Below are 27,821 nucleotides of genomic sequence, written 5' to 3'. Positions count from 1 at the left end.
ATGGCCCTTTCTGGTCCTGTGAGCAAGACACAGGGAATGTCACTGGTTCCCAACATCCAGCTCCTGACATGACATGGAATGTAGGTTTTTTTGGTGGAGTGGAAAAAAAAAGGAAACCAACTCAGGCAAAAGTGAATTTATAGCAAAGTCCCAATTTGTACCCAAATTATGTGATCTGGGAGCCACATACCAGCGAGTGCAGCTTTTGGGTCATTCCCGTCCCTCTGGCTGTGAATCCCCGTGGGATGTTTCACATGCGGTGTCTGGCTGAGATCCCTCGATTCATTGCATAGCCCCGGGACTTTATCCGTGCTTTTGGGATGAAAAAAGAGGAGTTGTGGTGTCTCCAGATGCCAGGCTGAGAGGGCCGGAGGCAGCGCAGCCACCCCGGGGCTTGGCAGGGTGGCGTGGCTGGCACCGTGTTCTCCTGCAAATGCTGCCATCCCTCACTCCAGGCGATGCACATTTATATCCCACGCTTCCCAGGAGCATCCCAGGGATCACATCACCTCTCCTGATGTGCAGCCGGGGCGAAGCCGGAGCGCCGGGCGGAGAAGGCAGGAGGATGAGGCACAGCTCCCCTGGCTGCGCCGCAGCTGCTGAGCTCATTTTTAGCTCATTATTTCTGCTTGGGAGCTGATGAAAGGCAGTTTTCAAAGATGCATTTAATGGGTGAAAATTCATAAAAATGTTTTCCGGGCTCTGTTGTGCCAGTGCAGCGTCCGACCACCAACGCTGTTTGTCACAGCGGTGGCAGCGGGGCTGGTGCCAGCATCCTGCATCCTCCCCAGCCCCAGGAGCTCTGTGGGACTGAGGGATTTGGGGTGCAGGGCACGGCTGCACTGATGCTGCCCAGTACAAAATGGGGAGGGCAGGCACAGGAAAACAGACTTTAAAAGAAACAACCCAAACAACCTCTTTTTTTTTTTTCAGATTGGAAGCTTGGAAAACTACTACCACTTTCACCACAGCAAGACATTTAAGCGCTCCACGCTGAGCAGCCGGGGACCGCACAACTTCCTCCGCATGGACCCCAAGGTACAGGGCTGGGCACCCTGGCGTCCCCCAGCCCCTGTGGGGTGGGTGGATGGGGGTCCCCACCTGTCTCTGGAGGAGGCTGTTGGCTTGATCTGGGTCAAAAGTGAGCTGTAGCATTTCGGGATGACATGTTACCCTTGAGCCACAGCCCTGCACACACGAGTGACTCACTGGGCACGGGCACGGAGAGCCGTGGTGAAAAATACGTAAAAGTGACTAAACACTAACATCTGCCTGAAAGCCGGGAGGAAGAAAAGGGGGAAAAGCTTTCCAGGACAGAAAGGCTGTTGCATGCTCGGGGTGTTGATCCAGTTGCCACAACACTTGCTGCCTCAATGGTTGCTATGTGTGAAATCCTTGGCAATAGCTCTGCATTGCTTCTTTCCTAGAGCAAGCATCCAAAGGGATTTTCAGCGCAGCTGAATTGACAAAAGTAATGGGGTGGGGGGAAGAAGGCAAGGAGGGACCTGGGCGAGCTGGGTTTGGGGTGGTGGGGAAGGGCTGGGGCTCCCCTGTGGCTGTCCTCCTCCTGCAGCTCCCCCTGAGCTCTGCGAAATGTGACTTGTGCAGAGCAGGGGAAGGGTTAATGGTGGGAAGGTTTTTTTGGGAGAGGGTGATATAAAAGCAGGAAAAAACCATTTTGGTGAAGGTAGCCCAAGCTGCTGGTGCCTGCAGAGATGCCTGGCCATCCTCAGGGTGCTCAGACACCCTTGGGATGCTCCTTCCCAAGACATCTCCAACCCACTCCACACCCAGTCCCATCTGCATCTCCCCAGATGCACACAGCAGCCCTGCGCTCCCCGGGCTTTCCGCAGAGATTTGCTGTTCAATATTTGGACAAGGTCTGTAGCACATTTTTGAGGAGGAGGCGTTCGTTGGTTCGCGTGGCTGCTTTGCCAGCGGGGGAAACCTCGGCGAGGGGAGCCTGGTGCCCTGGAAGTGTGCTGGGCTTTAATTAAAGCTGTTCGCCCTCAGGGGGTGCACAGGCATCCCAGCAAACAACGAACTCTCTGCATTTGAAATACCCCCATTTAAATGAGTCTGGTTATAATGCAAACTAAATCAATTGGCTTTTAGTCATATTAACCTTTACCTTACCTTGCTCTGTGGGCTCCAAGCTGGAGCAATTAACTCCTGTTCTCTTAATCCTTCCTTATCAGTTCAAAACCTGTTGGCATGTCTTGTCTCTCCCCCTCTCCCATGTACATTTACAAATCGTTTAAGTGATGCATTCAGATGGCAACAGCTTAGCATGCATGCAGGAAAACATCACCTCGAGGCACGAGGACAGGAGCTGGAATAGGGAGGATGGAAACAAATCTTGCAGAAATCCTGAGGAACCAGCCAATCCGGTTGTTTGCAGATGTTGGGTGGTTCATGCCTTCTGGGGGCTATTGTTTCCAGCGCTGTTGTTTGTTTGCTGTGGGGTTCGGTGGCATGAGCTGGGCAGAAGGACCACGCCAAGCTCTCCACCCCCAGGAGAAGTCTGGGGAAGGGGAGACTCCAGGACACACAGGGAAGCAGCCAGGGTCTGGTCCTTGGGTAACCACACTGCTGCTGAGCTGCCCTGTTGCCCCAAGAGACCCCTGGGGCAGCTGGCTGCTCCTGCTGGGGCTGCTATGAGCCAAGAGATGTGGCATGGAAAGGGAGGAAGGATGTGGAAAATCCAGCAATTTTGGGGATAGGTCATGGTGGTGGGAGCTGGGGAGGGACAGTGGGGTGCAGAGTGGGGTCACACCATGCTGTGCCACCCCTGTTAGGGCTCCACTTGCAGCTCTTACTGCCATAAACTTCCCTTGCTCACTGGAATGCTCCTGTTGGTCCATGCAGCGCTTGAGCCTCCATCCTCGCTGCTCCAGTCTCTTGATCCCCATCAGGGGATGCCATGGCCTTGGTCCCTGTGCCTCTGGCCACACACCACAGCAAAACCAGCCCCATCTGAATTATTTGCTGTGCTTTATGGCAAACGTGTGCTGGAACCATCTTGTTTATCCTGGACCTCCACTTTAACTCCTGCACAGCCACTGGGATCCCTGGAAGTGTTGAAGGCCAGGCTGGATGAGGCTTGAAGCAACCTGGTCTGGTGGAAGGTGTCCCTGCCCATGGCAGAAGATTTGGAGTGAGATGAGCTTTAAGGTCCCCCTCAACCCAAACCATTCTGTGATTCTGCAATAATTAGGGTTTGCAAGGGTAGAGCTGGGACCCTGGGCCTCAGGACTGTAACAGTTTGGGCCATTTCTAGTACTAAAAAGCCTTTTTCCCCCTTTATTTTACATTTTCAAGATGCTTCTCCCCAGCCTGAATCAGCAATGGAAGTTGATCTGAGTTTCATGAGCTGCAGGAGCTGTTGCAGGGATGCCCCAGACTCCTCCTGCTTGCCTATTTTCCCATGTCAGCCACATTGATTTATCAACTCTTCCTTGAAATCAATGTCCTTAAACTGCTGATTTCTCTGTGTCCACACACGATGGCTCCATCGACCCCTGGCTGGCAGCGCTGGGGTCGATCAGGGGCCTGTTTGAGATGAAGACGTCCCTGTGAGGCAGCTCCTGACAAAAACCCCCAAAATCCCACACCTTACCATCATTCCTGCATCCTGCAAAGCAGCCCAAGCTGTGGCTTGGGCAGCCAGACTCATGGAAATGCTGCCAGGGAGTGGTGCTTTAAGGAAAAAAGCCTGTTATTTGGGCCATAACCCCTATTTAATGTATTTTTATTTTTTTTTTAACTAGACCATGAAGTTATATTTTTGCTTCCAGTGTTTAAATCCATCACTGTGTAAGCAAAGCGGTGCACTCTCAGCAGCCAAGGCAGCGTGGAAAATCATTTTTCTATGAAATACATTTTTTTCCTCCCTTTCAATAGTGTTTTTTTTTTCTTTATAATATATATGTGTTTAAAACCCAAGCTCTAGGCTGGAAGCTGTCAGGTTTCTGACATCCACCTCCATCTGAGGCACCAAGCAATAAACTGTGCAGGAACTCAGTTCAGCTGACAGTTTTACATAAATGAGCTCAACAAAAGTTGCACTTTGTATTTTTATTCCTTTTGTTACAAAACCTTAGTCACAACAATAGAGACATCCCCATGAGTAGCTCCCAAAAGACCCGGAGCCATCAGGAAGAAAGTGTCCACCAAGGAGGGATGTGCCACACAGCCCTCCCAGTTCATTGGCTGGTGCCTCCTTTCTCCACCAGCACAAACATCTGTAAAGATTTGGTCCATAAATTACTTTTATAACCTTTTTTCACTAAACTTGTGCTTCACCTTTACAGGACAGGAAAGCCCTTTGTGTGGCAATAAAGGGTCTGGGGGGCGGTTAATGTTTGATAGGGATGGGATGTGGCTGCTTCCAAAGCAGCACCTTAGGCAGCTCCCACCACAGTGCCGTGGGCAAACACCAGCATTTCCCAATCATGGCCTTTTCCAGATCATTTCCCGTTTGATCTCCCTGCGTGTCATGCCCCGCTGGAACGCAAACAAATGTCAGAGTGGTCGGCTCCAAGGCCACCTCACACGCAGCCACTGCCAAAAATACTTGTGTGGAGCTGGCCACGTCCCCTGAGATCTGTCACAGCCATGTGTGGCCGTCACATATTTTTGGGAAATGCATGCTGTGCTTGGGTAAAGCCCCCAGTTTTTGTTATTTTATCAGGAGGAAGGAGCTCGAAGGATGAGCAGCCCCGAGCCAGGTGGAACAGCCTCAGGGCTGAGCTGCTGCCTCCCAGCCGGCAGGAAGGATCATCCCAAAAACCAAGCCAAGCACCTGAGTATTCTCCAAAACTTTGACTAAACACTGAAATATGTGGTCTGTCTCCAGCGGGACTCCAGCGTGTGCTTCTGTGCTGCGCTGAGCCGGGGGGGCTCAGGCACGCGCTTCCAGGCGCCGTTGTTTGTGCTCCAGGGCTCTGCTGCTCCAGCAGAGGAATCTGCTCTGGCTTAGACAGCACCACGAGCTGAGCTCACCCTGTCTGTCTGTCCATCCATCCCGTCTCCTTCCAAATGGAGCTGCTGTCTCCACAGCAGCTCTGACCACTGAGATGGGGATTTGCCAGAGCACGGGGTTGAGGCTGAGGCTGGCATTGCTTCTGCATCCCACATCCCATTTCAGTGGGCAATGCCAGGCTCAGTGCCCATGGGTGGTGCTGACCCAGGTCTCTGCTTGCAGGTGGACTGGCTGCAGCAGCAGGAGGTGAAGAGGAGGGAGAAGAGGCAGGGCAGAGGGGAGCCACACGCCCTGCCCTTCAATGACCCGGTGTGGCCCAACATGTGGTACCTGGTGGGTGTCTCCCTGTCACTGCTTTATGGGGGGTCATTTATTTCTAAGCAAATGCATCATCAATCTTTGCTCAGCCCAGCCAGTAATAAAATAACAGCATCAAATGTGCTTGGCAGCAGGATTTAAAAATTGTGAATTAATACACCTGAGAGTCTGGTTGGAAGTGTTTCACCCTTGTTAGCAGCCCATCTTCATGGTCTGCACAGCAAAGGCTTGGGAGCAGCACTGCTGTATTTTACCCATCCCAGAGCTGCAGCCATCTATTTGTAATATAATTTTTCCCTCCCTGCTTCATCGATCTGTATTTGACAGGGAAATTCATTGAAAATTAAGGGTGGAAAGGAAGTGAGCACTTCAAAACCCAGGAGCCCATAGTACTTGAAATGGAAGAGGAAAAGAATAATGGGGAGATAGCATTGCCTGGATTAACTGCTGCAGGATGGGTTTGATCTGTGGAGTAAAGTTATAACAAATCTGCAAGTTATATGGCAGGGGGTGGGTTGTAAATGTATTTTCTGGTTGATTAAATGGGCTCCCAGCCTGGCTGTTTGCTTAGATGGGCTGGAATGGGGTTGCAGCCCTTTTGCAGCTGTGTTTGTCCCTGCAGCACTGCGGTGATAAAAACAGTCGGTGCAGGTCGGAGATGAACATCCTGGCAGCCTGGCAGAGGGGCTACACGGGCAAGAACGTGGTGGTCACCATCCTGGATGACGGCATAGAGAGGAACCACCCCGACCTCCTGCAGAACTACGTGAGCTGGGGGATGGACGGGATGGACTGGGGCTGATCCTCACCATGAATTGATTCATGGAGAATTTCAGTGTGTAAACACAGCTGAAGTCTGTGCATTGGCATATTTAGAGGAAAAGGTTTGTTGTTTTCTTTTTTTTTTTTTTTTAAAGCTTGAGATGTTTTTAAGAAGGAAATGAGGTTTTTAGATAAAGAGGATTGGGGGAACTCCCTTTGCAGCTGCCTGGGAAGCAGCCTCCTCCCTCTGCTCACCAGGGCAGAGCCAAGAACCTGCATGAACCCGTGCAGCCCCAGCTCAAACCCCACATGGCCAGAGTGGGAGGGAGGGGGTTGCTGAACCCAGCAGGATTTGGGGTTCAGAGGAGCAGTTCCTGAGGTAGCAGGATATTTCCCCTGGGAAACACGCAGGACTGCAGCCTAAAACTATTTATTCCGAGCAAACAGACAGAAACTCAAGGGAACATGTAATTTTCTGCTCTGCTTGCCTGCACTGGCCATCACTGCAGCTACTGGCCACCACAAGCACCTAGTAAGTTGAATTTAATGGTGAATCTAATATTTTCAGGACCCTCTTGCAAGCTATGATGTTAATGGGAATGACCATGACCCCACTCCACGCTATGATGCCAGCAATGAGAACAAGTATGTGATGATAATTGTAATGGAGCAAGGGGTTTGGGGGTGTTCCTGAGGGCAGGGTGTCCCCTCTGGGGTGACTTCCAGATCCCTTTCCTCACTCCCAGTGCTGAGGAGGAGGCTGTGTTAAGGGCTTTGCACTAAGTCCTTGTGTTTAATGCAAATTCAGCTGGCGCCAACCACACCAATTGCTAATGAATCCTCCAGCCACCCAATACAGTACCAGGGGGTTCCTTGCCCTGGCTGGGGATTGAACCAATGTGTCAGGATGGGTGGCTGAGATGGCAAAGCCTGGATGCATTTTTTGGGCTTCAGTTAAAGTGGGATGGTTACAGGTGGAAAGGAAACAGGAATGCAAAGAGCAGCCTGCATAGAGGCGCAAGATGCAAAGAGGAAGTTGCATTTAGGTGCAAAATGCAAAGAGGAAGTTGCATCAAGGTGTAAAATGCAAACAGCAAATTGGATTTAGGTGCAAAATGCAAACAGCAAATTGCTTTCAGCATTAGTTTCCTCCATCCACTTGGTGTGGGTTTTGGGTAAGGGCAGTTTCTTGCTCTGCTCCAGCCTTGGGGCTGGTGTTGGGTGCTGGGTGGGGTGTGGCTGGGGGGATCCTTTGCCATGGCCAGAGCTGATGGGGTTTCTCCTTGCAGGCACGGCACTCGCTGCGCGGGGGAGGTGGCAGCGGCGGCCAACAACTCCTACTGCATCGTGGGCATCGCCTACAACGCCCGCATCGGAGGTGAGGCTGCACCTCCACGGCTCCCCTGCCCTTCACCATCCCCCTGAGGCACCACGGCCACCCTGGTCACACCAACAGGCTCCTGGGGGAGAGCTGGGATGCTGCTTCCCCGTCTCCTCGGTGGTGCCTTGGCTGCAGGGAGCCCCAGGGGTGTTGGGGGAGGAGGATGGGTGCTGTGGCATGCAGGGGGCTCTGGCTCCATGGATTTAGGGTGGAATCTTTCTGCTTGGGCTGCATCCTTGCTGTGAGGGTGTATGTGGATTGAGGATGTGGTGTTTTCACCCCAAAAGTCCACAACTGCTCTTGTGGGGTCTGTCCTTAGGGGTGGCTGTGTTTGCTGTGGTCAGTGGTGCTGGCTGAGGTTCAGAGCTGATGTCACTTGTTTGTGGGGTCAAGGGATGCTGAGGAGCTGCTCAGAGCAGGGGGCCTGGGGAGAACCCCAAAAATACCCTCAGGGGGAAAAAACACCAAGAAGGTGGGGGGTTAGAGATGCATATAGGGGGGATTTTCTGCACAGCCCCTCAAATAACGTGTATGGAAAGCAAATGAATCTCTATTACCAAATTGGATCCTAGTGCTAATTAGCATTGCTGAGTTCATTTGTATTAGCTGAACTGGTTTAAGCTGGGGCAACCCTGGGGACATGAGGGTCTTAGCAAGGGTGGTAGTGTGGTGTCCCACCTTACATGGCTGGTGGAACAGCGTAGGGGACAAATCCCTGGAGCTGGGTTCTTTCAGCCTTCAGCCCATCCCTGGCATGGTTGGAACAGGAAAGGGGCTTTTGCTGCAGCCCCTCCTACCACCCCAGTGCTGGGAGAAGTGACTGTCAGCAGCAGGGACCCAAATGCCCACAAGTGGATTTGGGGTTTAATTCCTTCTTTTGGCTTATTCATCCTGGCTGTGCAGGAAACAGCTTTTGTTAGTGTTGTGTCTGCATGGGAGCAATGTCCACAGGGATCTTGCTCTTGGCCAAGTAGCTCCTGTGGTTGTCTATGCTGGGAAAATCTCCAGAGGGAAGAACTAACCCCAGGGAGGGTGAAGAGTGGACTGGTAGGGCTGTAAGGGCTATGGCACATCATCCCATCCCATCTCCTGTGCCCCCTTCATGTGTGATGGCTTTTTGCTTCTTTGAGCCTTCTTGCCTCTAAAAACCCATCTCTAAGCACACAGCAAGCAGCAGCAGAGCAAGGCAAAGCTCATGGTGGGATTTATTGGATCCTACAGGATCAGGCCATTCCCTTCATGCTCCTTTCTTTACAGCAGCTGTGGAGACGAGAGTTCCTTGTTGACTTTATGACGACCTCTGGGTCTCATTTTAATTTGCTCCCTTTAACGAGTGCCTTGCCTCAGGGGTGTGCTGGGGAGGTGTTGAGTGAGACAAGACACCTGGCAGAGGGCTGGGGGCCGGGGGCTTCCCACAACGTGAGCAGGCAAAGGGGAAAAATAGAATCTGAGCCCTATCAAGTTTGGGATCATGGAGTAAAATATGCTATAGCTGCAGTGAGAGTGATTTTAGATGGATTACACAAATAAACCAGCGATTAATGAGCACAACTTGTTGGGGAAGCCTATTTGTCACACTCTGAGAGCTCCCATCTAATTTTACTGGTTGCTCTTCAGTGCTCTTGCATTGCTTTTCATATGCCCTGGGCAAAACACATCACTGCTCAAGGAAAGGGCTCCTGCCATTCCTCCTCCTCTTCCCTCTCCTCCAACGCTCGCTTTGGAGGTCGGTGCTGCTCCCTGTGTGACACAAAGCTCATTTATTTTGCAGCACCCACCCCTGCTCCCTTCTGCTCCCCATATTTGACCAGGGAGCCCCTCATTGTGGGTGGCTGTGTCTGGGCAGACTTTGGGTTGGCTTTGGGTTGACTTTTTGGCTGATTTTGGGCTTGCTGATGAGAACAGCCAGATACAGCAAGCACAAACCCCATCCCTCAGCTGGCTTTCCTTGCCGTGTGCAGCTCAGACACTGGGCTTGGCTCTTCGCCCTTTCTCCTTGTGTTTTCTTGTTGACAAAGAGGAATTTTTTGGGAACAGCTCTGCTCCCTGATTTTACATTTCTAAGCTTGGTTTTGGCTGACTGGGGACAGCGTCAGAAGGAGATATTTGAGTTGACTGGTGTCCAGAGCGCAGCTGCAGCTGGAATGACATCTGCCTGCATTTGTTTGCTTTAAGACAAAATACATGTGGAAGGGGAAATGCGTTTTCATAAACCAGACTCTCCCTGGCTGACAAAATACGATGCTGAAATTTCCAGCATTGCTTTTCCTGCAAGGGCTGTTTCTGGGCAGCCTGTTGGGGTGCTTGGCACCCTCTACCCACTGTATTGAGAGGAAATCCAGCAGGGAAAGGGTGATGGAGAGCAGAGGGGGTTGTGCTCTCATATTGCAGCAGTCACAGGCTGGGGTTGTGCAGCAATCTCCCAGCCCATCCCACCATGGCTGGTGGGCTCTGCCTGTGAGCATCCTAGCTGGTACCTGCTGGCATTCCCAGCTGAGAGTTATCCCAGGTGGCTTTGTTGTCCCACCATGTGTTGGGGTCCTGGCTCTGATTTGGGCCATACAAACCACTGCCTGGGGATTTTTCCTGGGGGTTTTCCCTCTCCAGGGAACTGCTGGTATCAGTTGGGCAGTGATGGGGTTTGGGAACAGTCACAGTCATCCCCACTCAAGGAGAGAGGCTTCATCCCACCAATGTGCCTGAAGCTGTGGAGCACAAGTGTTCAGGAAATGCCAAAATCTTCCAGGTGGAGAAATGTGCTAGCTAAGGAATCAAAAGGGGAGAAAAAAGGATTTTAGTGGGGGGATTTTGTCGCTGGGGAGTGCAGTACCACTACCACCACTCATTCCCCACCAGAGGAGGGGAAGTGAAATTTAACACCCCCTTGTCCATCACATGAAGCCAGCAACACAGAAAAGCTTCCCCATAGCTCCCCAGCCTCCTGCTGCCAGGCTTGTTGGCATGCGGGGCCACGGGCTGAAGCTATTCCAGGCGTGCCTGAGCCGTGCGGTTTCCGCCGCCGTTAACAAAGCCCTTTGATTGCAATCCTCACACTGTCATCCACGCCATGAAGCCCTAATGTCTGATGTTTTTGTGCTTTTAGGCATTCGTATGTTAGATGGAGATGTAACAGATGTTGTTGAAGCGAAGTCGCTTGGCATCAGACCCGATTACATTGACATTTACAGCGCGAGCTGGGGGCCAGATGATGATGGGAAGACAGTTGATGGACCTGGTCTATTGGCCAAACAGGCTTTTGAGCAAGGCATTAAAAAGGTGTGGATCCCACAGCGCCCAGACGCGCTCGCCCTCCTCCTCCTGTCCCGGGGTCTGGCGCGGGGATGGGCAGCTCGGCCCCCGAGGCGATGCCAGCACTAGGGCTGGGGCGGGGGGAGCCACTCAGCTCTAATTTTTCCTAGTTGTCCCCTAAGAGCTCCCCTGGATTTGGCGGTCAAGGGTGGTGAGGGCAGGAGGTGCCTGGTGCTGGTGGGACCCCTCGGCACAGCCCCGGCAGAGCAGGGAGGCCCCAGGTCGTGCGAAGCTCTGCCGGGATGAGAAACCCAAAGCGGTTCTTGGGGGGTTAACTTTGCACCCCAGAATGTCCCCCTGGATGCTGGTGTGGATGGAAACAGCAGTATCCCAATCCCCAGTATGTCCAACCATCTCTTCCATGCTCTTTGGGTTCCTGGTATCCTTTCCCAGGGGCCTCTGTCACATAACGCATTCCCCTGGTTTTCCACCCAGAACAAGTGGCTGTGTCATGGCTGGGGAGGGACATGGGTGTTGCCACAGGATCTGACAATGGATTGTTGTCCTTGTTTGGCCAACATCACATATGATTGACAGCTGTCAATCCCTGCTGGGGATGCTCTGGCCCCTTCCTGTGCCCCTTCCCTTTTTGGGTACTTTTAAAAAATGCCCAATATTGGCTAAAAGCACTGGGAAAAAGGCCTTTTTGACCACTTGGTGGGCACTGTGAGTAAGTGTTGCAGTGGCTCAGGGCTCCACAGTGGCTGTTCCCTGGGTGCTCCAGAGAATCTGGGAGTGGGATTCCATTGCCAGCAGCCCCAGGCCGGGCTGTGAAGCCCCCACTTCAACCTCTACCACCGCTCCTTCCTCTGCTGCCTCGTCCCGCAGCGTGCCGGGAGTTGGGGCGGCCTCTTATCTAAAAATAGGGTGGAGTGCTTTTCCCACTGTTTACTTGATTTCCTGCTGGGGTGGTGAGCCTGCCGAGGAATCCATTGAAGTGCCGGGCAGTTCACGCCGTGTAAATACGGGGAACAAGCTGCTTTTTAGACCTTATTTTTCCACGCAGGAGCAAACACGCAGCAGCAGGGTACTTCCCTAGCACAGCCCCACTGTCTCAGGATGCTTGTTTTTGCCTCCCAGGGGACACCCCAGTCCCTCCACTGCCACCCCGTGTTTGCAGCACCCACTATCCCACATGCACAACTCGTAATTGCCAACTCCATCTCCTTAAATAACAAGGAAAGCTGCAAGCAGATAGTTAACTGCCACCTTTAGCCCGAGCAAACAGCTGTAACCAAGTTATAAATCCTTAAAATTGAGTTTTTAATGGAAACATTAAAATAACCTTTATCTATTAGCGATAGGACTGCGCTGGGGTAATTTATCATCTTGTTTCTTGTTCCTCCAGCCACACTTTATTAGTTCCCAAGCTAACGAGGAGATATTTATCCTGGTCATTCACGGAGTGCTGTTGGGCAAACACCCAGGCCCTGCAGAGCTGCAGAAGCAGGAGATGCTGTGCATCCCACAGCCAACCCATGAGCTGCTGGGGTGAGCTGGATCAGCCCCAGCTTGGCCAGGGAGGGATTCCCTGGTTTAAATGATGCCCAGATTCAGGTTTTATAGCAACCAGGAGACCCTCACTGGCACTGCATTGTCTTAGGAGGATGGCAAATTAAGAAGCTGGATGTTTGGGTACTGCTTACAGAAATCTTGCTTGTTGCTTGTTTGAGAGCAAAGGGAAAGAATGGATTTTTCCAATCCGAAGGAGCTGCAATATGTGGTGAGCTCTTGCTCACCAGCAAATGCTGTCAGGTGTTAGCTGTACATTGTTGTAGTGTCATTCATGTGCCTGTTCATGTCCTCAGGTAACTGTGCTGTCTCCAAACCCACTTTGCCCCAGTGCAGCCCTGCCTGGGCATCAGGGGATGTGGGTTTGGAGCAGGTCTGAGCCTTTTTTGGGTCCTGTAGGTGTGACACTCAGGTGAGGGATGAAAGGGAGGTCTGGGCTCCCAGTCTCCTGATCCCAATCACAATCATTGCTCCATCTCCAGATGCTTGGCCAATTGTGTCAGGTTTTATTCCTCTGATTAGTGATTTGGGGAAGCTTGGGTTGCATGTAGTGGGACCCATCCTTGAAGGTGTTTTGACTTTGATGTGGGTGAGCTGGACGGTTGCTGTCTGTGCCGTGCGTGTGGGCTGGGATGCTGCCTCCTTGGAGATCCAGGAAACCCTGGAAAGTGGGATGGGAGATGCCAGCAGCAGGCTTGGTGGGCTGGCAAGCTGGGTCGAGCTCTCTGTGACGTGGAGCAGGGCAGTAATTCCCTTGGCAATTACACTTTTTCTTGCAGAGCTCCAGACAGCTCTATTAATCTTTGCTAGGGAAATACCCACCCAGTTTTGCTGGGAGGCAGCCCAGATAATGAAAACTTTCATAAAGTAAGGAAAGAGCCTGACTTAGACTGTCTATCCAGAGGCAGGGTCAGCTCAGAAAGCCTGTGCCCCAGGAGGGGGGCGAGACAGGTAATAAACTGTCCCGCTCCCCCCGGCGCCTAAAGCCCACAATAAATCCCGGTGAATTCCTCCAGTGCAAAGCTGCTTTATTATTATTATTGTTGTTATTATTATTTTTTGTGGAGGAAGCTGCCGCCTGCCAAGCCCGGCAGCTCCATCCTCCCCGGAGAGCTCTGCCTCACTGGGCACGGAATAGAACCAGCCACTTCATTTCCTGCCCCTAACCCTTTTGGCTCACCAAAAATCCTCCTTTTTAGGATGTTCACCTTGCTGTGAACCCCCGCAGGGCTGGGTTGTTCCTGGGTGTCCTGGCAGTGGTTGGATGGAGGAGTGAATGGGGCTCATTCCCATGGTGTTGGCTTCTTTAGGGGCCCCGTGTTGGCACCACAGCTGCTGCTGCCAGGTGGGATTTTCCCCTGGCTCTGGGGAGGTCTGGGCAGCAGGCACACCCCTCCCACCCCCCAATTCCCAATGGGGTCACAGCTGTTCCCAGTGGGGATGGCTCTATCAGAGGTTCCAGCCAAGTGATTGGGGGGAAAAGGGTGGGAGTTAAAAAATAAAAGACAAGGAAAAGAAACCTTAAAGGATAGGCTGGGAGAAGGATTCTGGTGGTTTGGATGGTTCATGAGGGGCTTTGTGGGCACGGGAGATTTGGGGTTTGGGGGTTCCCTGCCAGTTCCTCCTGGAGGGCCATCCCTAAAGGCACCATGCTGTGGTCCAGGGACTTTGAGTACCCAAAATGTTTTCCCCCATGGAAAATGCCAAAATCCTGTTGCTGCATTTTCAGGAGTCACTGCCTGTAAACTGGGACTGGCTGAGCCAAGGGATACATGTGGGGACTGATACAGGGGGCTGAGTGCTGGGCCGGGTGGGACCCATCCTTCCACCCTAACCAAACACCCAAGAACCAGACTTACCCCTCCTCCCCATGCTGAGATCACCTCTCATCCTGGGCAAACACCTCCTCTAACCCTCCATGCCCTCTGTGCCCACAGGGTCGCAGGGGACTGGGTTCCATTTTTGTCTGGGCGTCGGGGAATGGCGGCAGAGAGGGCGATTACTGCTCCTGTGATGGCTACACCAACAGCATCTACACCATCTCCATCAGCAGCACCACTGAGAATGGCTACAAGCCCTGGTACCTGGAGGAATGTGCCTCCACCCTCGCCACCACCTACAGCAGCGGCGCGTTTTATGAGCGGAAAATTGTGAGTTTTACCCCAACATCCAATGGGGCGGCATCCCCCGGGGGTTTTCTGTTGGCTGGGCTGGGTGATGGCTCAGCTGTAAGAGCTAGGCTTTGTCCTTAGCCTGCAGTGCGTTTTGCTCAGGGATGTCGTGTTTTCCCTGGTAAATGGGTGAAGGGGTGGAGGTTTGCTGGGGTAGTGCCCGTGCTGGGAGCATTTTGGGGGCTGCAGCTCCTCTCTCACAGGTGACCACGGATCTCCGGCACCGCTGCACCGACGGCCACACCGGCACCTCCGTGTCCGCCCCGATGGTCGCGGGGATCATCGCCTTGGCCTTGGAGGCAAAGTAAGTGTAACCTGGTCAGGAGACATGCTCCCACATTTAGCACCTGCTGAGCAAAACCTGAAAGAAAAAAGGTGGTTTTGTTTCCTCTGGAGTGACCAAAATGACAGAGTTGTTTTAAATCGCTCCTTGCTGGCAGTGTTGTTGTTTGGAATCTGATCTTCCCACAGGTGTTTTATTGATCTAATTCTTCACGTGTTGCCATGTGTTGCAAAGTTTGGGATTGGTGACATCAGTCAGGCTTTTCAGTAGGTGCACTGAAACTGCTGACAGCCAGCTCCAACGGGAGTTTTATAAATACTTCCCAGGAAAAAAAGTCAGAAAACATCTCAGACATTGGGAAATGTCAGCAGAAGTGATGCATTTCTGGGGGAAAAGGACTGCTTTTTCATAATGTCAAAAACTCACAGAACTTGATTTTCAGTGACACACCCCTGGTTCAAACAAGCTGCTCTTTTCCTCTTGTCCCCATCCCAGTCCCATCCTGGTTCCATCATGATCCCCCAGCCCAGGAAGAGCCCTTGGGCATCCCTGTGTTGCTTCATGGAGTGTCTTCTCATGAGTTTATTATTATTTTTATGGACTGGAAATAAAATAAAGGCTGAGAATAAGAATAAGCCTCAGGGCAGCACTGCACTCTCATCCAGGGATGGTGATTGTGGCTCCATTCCTCCTCGTCTGGTTTAATCCCAACACCCAGGTCGGGTGAGAGCATTTCCGGAGATGCAGTTTTCATTACAAATATATTAAAAGCTTTAAATGTAATTTTTGAATAGTTTAGCTGAGGCATAAACCGCAACATTAACTACCAGAGCTTGGTGCTCAGGCATTCCATTATGACAAGAGAGAATAAATTGAATTTCTTTCTTTAAATGTTGCTCGAGAGCAATATAAATCCCAGCTCGAGATGCTGAACAGCTGACTGTAAGTAAAGCGAGGAAAATTCTCCAGCAATATCCCTGAGCTGGGGTCATGAGGGGGCTCAGAAGCCCAGAGCACTCAGTGTCCAGCACTCTGAACACACAAACCCAGCCTGGGGAGGTAGAGGCGATTTGGGTTTAATTTTTCTGTTTAATGAACAACCCAGGTTTTATTTCCAGCAATTTTTTGCTGTTATTTCTCTAAAGGGAAGGTTTGCTCAGCATTGTGTATCAGCGAGCTGCTGAGCCCACTGTCCTGCCTCAGCTTTTGCTCCCTGTCTCCTTCAAAAAAATGGGGAAAATCTTCCTGATTTGCTTCATTTGTACCCTAGAGCCTGAGAGCTAAATGGCCTTATCCAGGAGTAAATCCTACAATTCCCATGGGCATGTGGCATCCCTTCCTGGGGCCCACCACTCTGCTTGGGCTCCTCAAGTGGTGGCAGGCTGTCAGCATTTAAATCATCAATTCTTGCTTTTTTTTCGAGCAGGAAAGAGGAAAGAGGGGTGGCTGGTGTGGTTTTTGTTTTTTTTTTTAACTCAGTGGGGTACCTGCTGCTGCTGGGAGGACTGGGAGCAGCAGAGCCACCCCATGAGCCATGTGTCATTGCAGCCCCCTGCTCACCTGGAGGGATGTCCAGCACCTGCTGGTTAAAACATCACGGCCGGGGCACCTGCGAGCACCCGACTGGAAAACCAATGGAGCAGGGCATAAAGGTGAGAGGCTGTGGGGATGGCAGGGCAAGAACGGCCAGCCAAGGGAAAAGAAAGGTCTCCTGAACTTTATTCATGGGGACAGTTCACTGTGGGTGGCCACTATCAGGTTCATTCCTACATTCAGGCTGTTAAGTGGAGGGAGGAGAGGGCAGTAATTCATGGGGTGAGGTGATTGGAACTCTTGCTTGGTGGGGATTTGGAAAACTTGTTGGGTGGAGACTCTCTTGAGCTGCAGAGTTTCTTGCTACTTTCCTTGGGCTGCTCCCAGCAATGGGTTTTCCATAGTGCCAGTGTGGATTTGGGGTGTAACTTGGCCAGGGTGATGAGCTCCATGTGCTGAAACATCTCACACCCTAATGGGGTCAACTCCACACCTTCCCTAATGGTTGGAGGATGCTCCATCAAGCACTGAGGAGGAGCTCCTGATCCCTGCTGGGAAGGCTGAGGGTTTCTGAGTCTTCTCTCTTTCCAGTTAGCCATCTATATGGCTTTGGGCTGGTGGATGCTGACGCTATTGTGGTGGAAGCCAAGAAGTGGAGGATGGTTCCTCCCCAGCACGTCTGCGTGGGAAGCCTAGACAGGGTGCCCAAGTGAGTGTTGTGGGGTCTGTGCATGGCTCAGTGAAGTGCAGATCCCATGAGGGCTCTCCAGGGCCAGCTTTGACAGTGGGTGATATTTTTTTTTCCCTTTTGTAAGATTTTGTTTCCCAGACGAGTGATCAGCAGGGAATTTTTGAGGGCTGACAGTGAGAGACCAAACCCACCTTGCTTGCTGGGTGGGTCCTGTGTGAGCAGTGATGTGTTGGTCTCTCCGCCCTTACACTGAACACTTTGTCTTGATGGAAGACACCAAAACCTGGTGATTTGTTGCAAAAATTACCAGATTTCCAGTGTCTTGGTTCTCTTTGAGTTTGGCTTCAAGTTCATTCTAGCTCAGGTTCACATCTCATTCTTGGTAGGTCAGTCCCTCCTAGGTGAAGAGTGGGATCAGGGACCTGACCAAGTGGCTCCTCATTTACCAATGCCTGGCTGTAGAGCAAGAGAGTTGTTAATCAGAAAAGTCTTTTAGAGACTTGCATATGCAAAACAGGAATGAGTGCAGAGCCAAGTGTGTTCATGAAGCTATTTATCTGATACAGACACTAATTACAGCCCAAAGTGGAGTGCTGCACTCGTAATTATAATAAAGCAGCGCCCTTGCAGCCCATAAGGCATAGATCTTTGAAGCACTTCAAACTCATCTGGTTACCATCCAGCAATTCAGCAAATTCCCCTGCTAGGACACTGGGAATTGCAGTGGCAGATAAGATAATTTTTGCTGTGAAGCAGCAGGAGACCAGGGTCTAATCTAACAGGGTGTCCATGCCTGGGAGCCAGGGGCACTCTGTCCCCATCCTGGCACCATTCCCTGTCCCTGGCAGGTACATCCGAGCTGACCACGTGCTGCGGGCCAGCACCCTGAGCAGCGCCTGTGCCGAGCAGCGGGACCAGCACGTGCTGTACCTGGAGCACGTCGTGGTGCGGCTCAGCATCGCCCACCCGCGCCGCGGGGACCTCCAGATCAGCCTCATCTCCCCAGCCGGGACACGGTCACAGCTCCTCGCCAGGAGGTGAGAGCAGCCAGAGCCAGGGCGTGTCTGGGCTGGGCAGCATCCTCCTTTAGGGGGTTGCTGTAAGTTTTCTTGGGTTTTGGGGGGAAGGTGGGAAGCATGCACAGGTTTCAGCTGCAGGAGATCTTTGTGCAAGGGTGTGTGCGTGTGGGGATCCCTAAAATCCTCAATTTGGGATTTCAACCCATCTCCCTTTTCTGATAAAATACGACATTCAAAGTCACATTTCTTGGTGTGTGGCATTACCATTGCAGAGTGTTTGACCACTCCAATGAAGGCTTCAAGGGCTGGGAGTTCATGACTGTGCACTGCTGGGGGGAGCGGGCGGCGGGGGAGTGGACCCTGGAGATCCACGACACGCCATCCCAAGTGCGCAACCCCGCCGTGCAAGGTAAGGATCCCCCAGTGCCCACCAGCTCCCAAATCCCTTTCCAGGCTGCTTCACTTGGCTGTAAATTTTGCTGTAAGTTTTATGGTCTCCAGCAAAACTGTATTGCCCAGATTTTAAAAAATGGGAATGAAATGTTAGCTCTGAACGCAGGAGGCTGCCGGGCTGGCTGAGCTGGAAGCTGGTTTCCTCGCAGCAGCAGTAGCAGTAAACTGGCTGCACCCAAGAGCCAGGTTTCCAAAATTAAACTGTAATGAGTCAAAACGAGGAAACCCAAGAGCTGTAATTGTTGTTTGTTTGTTTTGCTTTGCTGCTGGGACATCTGGCATGTGGGTTGGTTGTGCAACGGCGCAAGGGGACCATGCCCCTCGGGCTGCAGACGGATGGACATCCTCCCTGGACTGCCACCATGCTGGTGGGGGGTGGCTGGGCTCAGCCTGGCCCCCTGCATGTCCCCAGCTCTGCTGTGTCCCCCTGCTCCCGACCCCTTCCCAGCACAGGAGCCATGTGGGCAGGATCCGGCCCCGCCTCGCTGGCTGGGGGCAGCGGGACGTGAAGCATCCTGCCTGGGGCTGGCGTGTGTTGTGGGGGTGTTAAATCCACACAATCATTGATAGGAAGCCAGGAGAATATTAAAAATTTCTCCCACGCTACTTTCTGGCGGGAGGTGCACATGGGGGTGCATTGCACTGAAAGTGTTTCTGTTTGCTGCCTTCACCCCAAATCTTTTGAACTCAGCGAGCAGCAGCAAAGCGCCCACAGAGCTGCTTTTGCCCTGGTATTTACAGTTTGTGGCTGGTGTTTCTGAGCCCCTCACGGGCATCAGGGTTTGGCAAAACAAAATGAAAATGAGTGCATTAAGTCATCCCCTCAAAAGGTCTGCACTGGGTTTGAAGCAGAGAGGGCACAGCAAGAGGAAAAGAGGAAAGATGCTCCCAGCTCATAGCAGAAATGAGTATTAAATGTTAATTTAATACCACTAAATTGGTTCATTTAATATAAATTAAATACTATGAGTGTCATGTCGCTGGTACTGCTGCACCCCCACATCAGCCTCGTGTAGCCTGGGCTTTCCTCATGCAGGATATTTTAGATTTAAAACAAATTCAATTATTTTGGCAAAGGCACTTCCCCAGCTGATGCTGCCGGAGCTTGGCCCTTCGCAGGCTCCACACCAGCACTGCTCAGTGCAGCAGGTGTGTCCTCTCATGCCTTTGGGAGAGCCAAGGGATTTGGGTATTGCAAATTTTAAGCCCTTCCTGGTAACACAGGGATTAGGAGTTAAAGCTGAGCACACTGCAGGCATGAAGTGACTCGCATTGATGGGGAATTGGAAGAAAAACAGCATTGGAAAGAAGCAGCAGCATTTTTGGACTCTCTTGCCAAAGCCACGTGCCTTGTGGAGGGTCTTGGTGTGGGTGTAAGGCCTTGGAGGGGGGTTTCACCAGGTGCACTACAGTGTTTTGGGGGATGCCAAGCTCAGACTTCTGTTGTGTCAGGCAAAGAGAGGGCTGGAGCAACAGCAGCAAGAAATAATCCAGTGTGTGCCGGATGGCTTTTGTCAGACAGAAATAATCCTCTATTGTGGAGCTTTTAAAATTACCGGTTCTCTCCAGTGTTGGACTCGGAGACTGTGGTGATGCTGCAGTTCCTCAGATGAGTTATGGAATTAAAAATCCTTTGTAAGTGGCTTAAACAGCTGCATTTGTGTGGGCTGGAAGCTCAGGGGCTCATGAACATTACTGGGTATTCACTGTTTGCTTCTGCATTGCTGTGCCAGCAGTGACACCCTGATGGTCCAGTCCATCCTCCTCCTGCTTCCCCAAAACCGGGTCCCCCAGCCATGGGGGAGACAGGGAGCAGGATGGGTGACGTTGTGTCTGCCCCACAGGGAAGCTGAAGGAGTGGAGCCTCATCTTCTACGGGACAGGCGAGCACCCCTACACTGCCCTGAGTGGGCCCCAGTCCCGGGGCAGGTCACTGGAAGTGCCAACGTTGGAGATGGAGCCGTCGAGAGCCGCCTTCCTGCAGAGCCAGGTGGAGGTGGCGGAGGAGGAGGAGGAGTACGCAGGTAAGCGCTGCCTGAGCTGCCACCTTGTTCCCCCCCAGAGTGCCCAGGAAAATGAAAACCCTGATAAAAAGTGGGGGAGCCACGAGGCCTGATCCTGCCTGGGGCTAAGGCAGGCTGGGAGGGGCAGGGCCTGTGGCCAGCACGGGGCAGCAGGATGGTGAAATTAGAAGGTAGGAAAGTGCCCCGTCCCAGCCACAAATTGGTGGTGCAGCTGTCTGAGGGGTAAAAAAAGCTCCTCTGCCCACCTTCCCTCCTCCAGCACAGGCAGGGGCGGGTGTCTCTGCTGCTCCCTGAGGAGCCAGGTCCCTCTTTCAAAGCTGCTCCTGCACCAGTGTTCAGCCAGAGTATGGCTGGATTGCATTCATTCTGGAAAGGATGAGCTGCAGGAAAGACAAACACCCAAAGTCATGCAGCTCCATAGGATAGATAGGATAAAATTTTAAATATAATAGATATAGGATATAGGATAAGATGGGGGACAGGTCCAGGTGTCCTTTTGTCCAGGGAGGCTCAGGGCATCCTGGCAGTGGTGTCTGGAGGGTGCTCAGCTTCTCCCACATTGAGCTGGTCTCTCCCTCCTCAGGTCCGTGCCACCCTGAGTGTGGTGACCAGGGCTGCGATGGCCCCAACGCTGACCAGTGCTTGAACTGCATCCACTACAGCCTGGGCAGCGTGAAAACTGGCAGGTGAGTGGTGGTGGGGTGTCCCCATGGGGTCTCCAGGTGACAGCAGCACCTTTCCTCAGGTCTCACAGCTTAGCATGGGTGATAGATATTTGCATAGAGAAAGAAGTGTATGAGAAATTAAATGGGTGGAGGAGGTGTGAGGATCCTTGTCCTGAATTAGGGTATAGTGGGGTAGAGGACATGGAGCTGGAGAGTCCTGGAGGATCTTGACCACATAATAATGTTGGGGAAGAAACTTTGGCTTCATTGGCTGGGATCACCCACACCCAAGGGGCAGCCAGCTGAGCTATCAGGAACTGGGGCTTCCACTCCTCAGTGTCTTGGGATAGCACAGGGAAACTTTACCTACAGCTGGGACAAGAGATTCCTGTATTAGAGCTGTGACTTCCAAGGCACTGTAAATCACAAGACCAAGAAGTAAACGAGCTCCAATTGCTGCTAAGGCTGGGGGACATCCCAAACACTGCAGGCAAAGGGATGGGGCGGTGCCTCAGGCAGGAGGTGACCGGCGCTGGCACCAAAGCCCAGTGCCACCGGTTCCCTCCCCAGGATGTGTGTGAGCTCGTGCCCTGCTGGGTTCTTTGGTGACAACGGTGCCCGGAGGTGCCGGCGGTGCCACAAGGGCTGCGAGCGCTGCGTCGGGAGGGGACCCAGCCAGTGCACGGCCTGCAAGAGGAACCTCTACCACCACCCCGAGATGGGCACCTGCGTGCTGCTCTGTCCTCCCGGGTTCTACGCCGAGGAACGTAAGGATGTTTATCATTGCAAGTTGCAGCATGACGATGTGCAGGGGTTGCTTCTATTTTAAGCGCTCTGGGTGTAGAACACACCTTGATTCTTGAGTGTTGGCTTTGAATTTCCCTCTTGACACACTTTGCAGGGTGAAGGGAGGAGGGAAACCTCTGAGTGTTCAGAGGGTGGTGCAAAGCAGAGGTGCTCAACTCAAAGCTGTTAATTAGAAGACTGTAATTAATGATCCTGGCTGCTTGCAAATCATATTTCTTTTTAGCAAGCAGTGACAGATAAGGTCACCTGCAATAGCAGGGATCTGCTGGGGAAGGATGTGCCTTTCCACCCTGGGGAGCTGCTGCTGGGGTGCAGTGGGGCTTTGCAGCTCTGACTGCTGCTTGCAAATCACCGTCCGGATTTTATTCTCCCTGCTTTGCTTTGTTTTTTGAAAGGTCAGAAACGCTGTCTGAAATGTCATCAAAGCTGTAAAAAATGTGTCAGCGAAGCAGACAAATGTACTGCATGCAAAGAGGGATTCAGGTAAAACACCAGCACGGGAGGAGTTCATACCTGCAGCACTCATACCTGTGGTTTAAATTTGGGAAAACCAATGGGAAATTAAAGAGTGAATTAAGTTCAAGACCAGATATCCTGCTTCCATGGTACTGCAGCTGTGGTGCAGTGTGCTGGAGGTCTGGGAATTTAAAGGTGGTGATTAGCGTCTCTTTCTTAGCTGAAAACCGTGATTTAAATTTAATTTCATTTTCCCCAGCTCTTTCCAGGGTGGTGGGTAAGTGCTGTGTAGAGCTGGTACCAGTCTGAGCTGCTTCAGGCAGGCTGAGAATGCTCCCTGCAAATGAAGAAACCCTTCCCTCAGATTCATCCATGCTGAAAATTTTATTTGATGTACCTGTTGAGTGGGACTAGTACAGGACAGTGATTTTCCAGGACTGCAGGGACAGGCAGGGCAGCCCTGACCCTGTGAGGGCCACTGGGTGCCACTGCTGCTGGCCCCGTGGCATCTGTGGGACACAGAGCCCAGTGTCAGCACTAGGGAGAAGCTGGTTTCCATCCCCAATTGCTCATGGAAGTACAATCCAATGGCAGTTTGCACTGTTCAGGCGCTGCAAGTGAGCCAGAGCTATGGTGTAGCAGTTCAGACAAAGAAAATCCTGCTGCCAAAAGATTATCTACTCCCTCAGGAAAGCACAAGTGGAGGCACTTGTCAGACATAATCCACACGGTGCTTGTTTTTTATTGTCCAATATCCTTTTAAGCCGGGACTTCAAATCATCCCTGCCACGGCGAAGCAGCACCGGCCCAGCCACGGCACTGAACCAATTTCCTTTTATTCCAGGGAGCCTCACTGGTGCAAAAGGTCTTCAGGAGAGCCTGGCTGGCTGCCCATGGGAAAAAAATAATTTTATTTCCTCCTGGATACTTAATTAAGGAATGGGCAGCTGTCCCTTTGGTCCAGGCAGGATTTTAATTTCTCCTAAAACGCTGGCTGGGTTTCCAACACCTCCTGCGCTGCAGGCTGAGGATGCCGTAGGACACTGGGGGATGAGGGATGGGAATGGGCTGTGTTGAGTCCCCGTATCCTGTAGCTTTGGGTGCAAATGTTCTCTGCTTTCCCGGCAGCCTGGCAGGGGAGAGCTGTGTGCCAGAGTGCCAGCCTGCCATGTACCTCAGCCGGGAGCCCTGGCGGTGTGAGACCTGCCCTGCCAGCACAGGTACGTCCTTGGCCCCACAGCATCCCGTGCAAAACCCCAAACCCCTCTGCATCCGGTGCCAATCCCCACTGTACCAGCCTGAGGCAGAGCGTGCTTGAGGGAAAGCAATCCCAAGTCCTCCAGCATGTCCTGTGAAGTATATGTTCATGCTGGAAAGGTTTTTAGGGGAGTTTTTACATTTTTATTAGAGCCATTTTTTATTTCTTGATCTCCCCGAAGCCAGGTGCTTCAGTTTAATAAGGTTGCGGGGGAGGCTGTAAAACCCTCTCGGAGTGATGGAAGGTGGCTTTGCAGCAGATAAAAATGTCAGGCAGCTGAGGTGTGTTATCCTGTGTTATCCCATGTTATCCCAGCTGCCCCACAGTGCTGGGCTGGCTGCTCCTGGCTTCCCCCAGCTGCCTCAAATTGCTCAGCATTCCCTTTAAATCCTGCCTTTCTTGCTTCCTGCAAGTCCAATTATTTTCCATTGTTAATGTTTGTGTCTGCCCTTGAAATCATCATAGATCTGATGATAATATGATCTCTAGACAATCCATGTTCAGTGGCATGAACCTCTTCTATCATACATGGGCAATTGCCTTAGTCTAAATCCAAAATATTTATTGATCTTGTTGGCAAGGCTAGAAGGGAATGGGCTCTTAATCCCTGAAGAAAATTATTTCCCTTCTAATTCTTATTCCAGTCAGTGTGAAGGTACTCCACCACAATTATTTTTCCAGCCTTTTCTTTCCTCCTTTTCCTGCATAACCATTTCTCAAGCTTGGTGCGTGGAAGCCCTTTAATGATACCACCTCCATCACTGTGCTTTGCTGTCCAGCCACAACACACAGGCATCAGAGTGGGGCACTCTGCTTTCCCAGCTCCTCTCTGGAGCACTTTCCCCCTCCAGCTCCTCCTTGGCCCAGTTCAGCATCTTTTCCACCCTGGGGAAATCCAAATCAGTGCATGCTTGGGATGGCCCAGAGGGGATTTTGATGTGCTCTTCATCACCAAGCCCTGGTAGGCAGCTCTTGGCTCTGCAGAGGGACAGACACTGGGTCCTGTCTCGTTTTTTGGGATGGAACCTGAGTTGTTTGGGGTGGGAGCCAAGCACATGAGTTGGACCCCATGGCACAACAAGCATCTCGTTCATGGGCAAGACAAAGCCAAGCTGGTGCCCCCCATCACATGTGGGGCTGTTTGCACTGTCTCCAAACCCACCCAGGTGCCATTTTTCCCTTTTCCCTGTCCCCACAGGGCCAGGCGAGGAGGACTGCACCCCCTGCACCCCCGAGGGCCCTGCACCCCACTGGCGCTGTGTCCCCGCCTGCCGTGAGGGTTTCTACCCCGCCGACAGCCACGGGCTGCCCAACAAAGTCTGCAAGAGGTACAGAACCACCAGAGCAAAGCCAGGGCTGGTGGGGAGCACTGCCAGCCACGATAGGATCATGCTGGAAACAGCTCACAGCTTGATGGAAATTAGAACAGGGCTGAGGGAGCCAGGGCAGCTGTGGGGCTGGACCCCACACGCCCCTGCCCTGTGGATTTCAGAGCAGTGGAGCTGCACGCTGCCTGCAGAGCCAGCCAAGGTGTCTTGGGGCTACAGTGGAAGGGGCTCAGCCTCAGCCACGGGCACTCTGGAGGAGGTGTGGGAGGAACTGCAATGTTTAGATAAATATTCCAGCTTTCAATTAAACCTGCTCCATTGGCCCCGTGGCCAGGTTGGAGGAGTGTTCCCCACTCCTTGGCCCGGCACGGGGCTGTGTGCGGGAGACACGGAGATGCCGGGAGGCAACAATTTGCTCCCACTCTCTCTGGAGCTCTGAGCTTTAAGTGGGGAGTGGGAGTGGATTCAGCCTCATGAAAGCAAACATGAGAGGCGAGGATTAAAGTTGACTTGGGAACACACAGCGCCATCCCTGCCCGCTGGGGTTTCACTCACCTGCACTGTTTCTTCATCCGGGAGGAACAAGGGACCAGCATCCCTTCGCAGAGATTTCAGGCAGTCTCCACAAGCCACTGTCCCCAGGCAGGAAGCACAGTGCTGAGCTCTTCACTCTGAGCAAATGGATGGGAGCAGCACAGGTTCCCTTTGCAGATCTTTTTCTAGCTGGGATGGCTGGGAGGTGAGGTGCACGTCCCACTGAATCTTCCCAGAAGGCAAGAGCTTTTGGGATGTCACTAGCTGTCACTGGGCATTGAGCTGGCCTCACCAAACCCAGGGCTTCAATAACATTTCAAGCTTCAAATCTGCCATTTTCCACATCCTCTGATTTGGTCTGGCTGTCACAGTACCAGCAGATGCCTTTTGGCTGACAGCCCACTCAGTGTGGCCTGGCCAGGGTGTTGGTGCTGGCTCAGGCCACAGCAATGTCTCTGTCCCCAGGTGTGATGACCACTGCTCAGCCTGTGAGGGCTCCAGTGGAAACTGCCTCAGGTGTAAGGAAGGCTACAGCCTCCTCGGTGGCTCCTGTGTGACAAATGAAACCTGTACCAATGGTAAGTGGCAGAGCTGCTGGCACTGCAGTGCTCTCCTGGTAGCAAAAATGGGAGGTTTTGGGGGATTCCCTTCACCATTTACAGCTAAAAGTGCTGGAGCTCCTGGGCTTGCTGGGGCATGGCTGCAACGGGCTGGGCTCCGGCTGTGGGGGGCAGGTGGCTCACCTGGCATTGCTTCTGGATATCTGCCTGTTGCTCAAACACACCAAGCACTTGTATTTCATTATAGTTTAGTCTTGGGGCTAATTCTCCCACTCACTGCAAAGCTCCTTTATTCCTTCATTAAAACCATGTGAAAGATGCCCTTAAAAAGTGACTCCTTTTCAATTCTGTCTTCCCCAACACTGGCACAATTGCTGTGCCTGTTACGTGCAGTGTTTGTTTATTTAAAATGTTAATCTGCTCTCATTTTCTCTTGTTCCTCACCCCGGCCTCCCAGCTGACAAGACTTTCTGTGAGATGGTGAAATCAAACAAGCTCTGTGAAAAGAAGCTGTTTGTGCAGTTCTGCTGTCAGACGTGTCTTATGGCCGGGTAAAGTTCAGCGGCTGCATCCATCCAGGACTTCCACTGACTGCCAGCCCAGTTTTGCCAAATGTTTAGGACAAAAGTTTATTTTTTCAGCTTTGGGAGAGTTTACATGGTGCTGTCAAGCATTCGCTCGTAAGTTTGATAGCTTTAATATCACTGTCGGCGCGTTTCTATAGCAATATGTTAAGCAGAGATTGGAGCGTACCCTGAGTGATCAAGGCCTGGAAGCAGCAGACAAGTGGTGATATTAACACTCTCAAACACTCCTGGTGAGCAGGGACCAATGCATGATCCATGTACACACACTTGGTTCTTCGCAGGAATCCTACTGATCCACCCGCTCCGAGCGGCCGGCGGGAGCCCTCGCCACGGGGGAGGCAGGACTTCACACACCTGCGAGGACAGAGCTGCTCCTGGCTCATTTTTGGTGCCCTCTCGTGCCAGGTGCAGCTGATGTAACCCTGCATTGCCAGCGCCGTGCTCTGTACATAGGTAAACGATGAACCAGGTGGCTCTGGAGCGGGGCCACAGCCCACTCCAGCACTCCTGTTCGGATTCCGTCGGTCACCGCTTCCCTCTGGCCGTGGCAATAACTGGAGGTTTGAGGACCAAAGCCAGAGCTGCCCCACGTGGCTCTGCAGGTGTGTCAGCCCAGCAGGGCTCTGCCCTGCAGGTAACTGCAGCCGGGCAAAACCCATGTGTGTGCCTACAAGGAGTCGTAGGGTTTTGGGGGGGTTGTCCACAAGGACCAGCCTTACCACGAAATGTATTTCCCTCCTGGAACTGCTTGTACATTGCTGATCAAGTCAGTTCTGGAGCAAGCTAAATCCTTCCTCTAAACGAGATGTTGTCCCAATTAATCTTTCTTGGCATTTTGTGTTACGATCTTCCCCCTGTTTCGCTGGGTACACCCCTCTCTCACAAAATCCTCCTGTTCATGGCAGTGATTTTTCTTGGGCATCTATTTCCCAAATGAGACATTCCAGGGATCCATCCAGGAAACTTAATTCTACAAAACCCTTCCCCAAAACAAACCTTTTCATGCTCTCTCTTAATAGTAAGTCGTGGTGTTTATATAATTGTGTTTAAAATATCCTTGGCTATGTTGTTTTACAGATTTTTAAAAAATAACTTATACAATCCTTGTTTTTTTTTCTCTGTGGACTATTTTTTATATGGGAGTGGGGTATCTTTTTGTGTCTTATTCCTTCTCCTTTTCTCCTCT

General features: G+C 52.0%; 1 protein-coding gene across 1 annotated transcript; it reads left to right on the top strand.

Moving 5' to 3' along the window:
- On the top strand, window positions 1-27,738 carry PCSK6 (proprotein convertase subtilisin/kexin type 6). The gene is made up of 21 exons (XM_005424231.2): window positions 1-18; window positions 934-1,038; window positions 5,207-5,317; window positions 5,925-6,068; window positions 6,633-6,709; window positions 7,354-7,442; window positions 10,549-10,721; window positions 14,204-14,416; window positions 14,641-14,741; window positions 16,269-16,372; window positions 16,845-16,962; window positions 17,793-17,981; window positions 18,236-18,372; window positions 20,261-20,440; window positions 21,024-21,126; window positions 21,676-21,872; window positions 22,308-22,395; window positions 23,497-23,588; window positions 24,825-24,954; window positions 25,954-26,066; window positions 26,506-27,738. The coding sequence occupies exons 1-21, from the start codon at window positions 1-3 to the stop codon at window positions 26,601-26,603; spliced, it is 2,580 nt and encodes an 859-aa protein (XP_005424288.2). The 3' UTR covers window positions 26,604-27,738.
- Window positions 27,739-27,821: the final 83 nt, after the last annotated feature.

Source organism: Geospiza fortis, unplaced genomic scaffold (assembly GCF_000277835.1).
Source record: "Geospiza fortis unplaced genomic scaffold, GeoFor_1.0 scaffold2, whole genome shotgun sequence".
Lineage (NCBI taxonomy): Eukaryota > Metazoa > Chordata > Aves > Passeriformes > Thraupidae > Geospiza > Geospiza fortis.
Note: the sequence above shows the minus strand (reverse complement) of the source record. Positions and strands in the feature narration are given on the sequence as shown.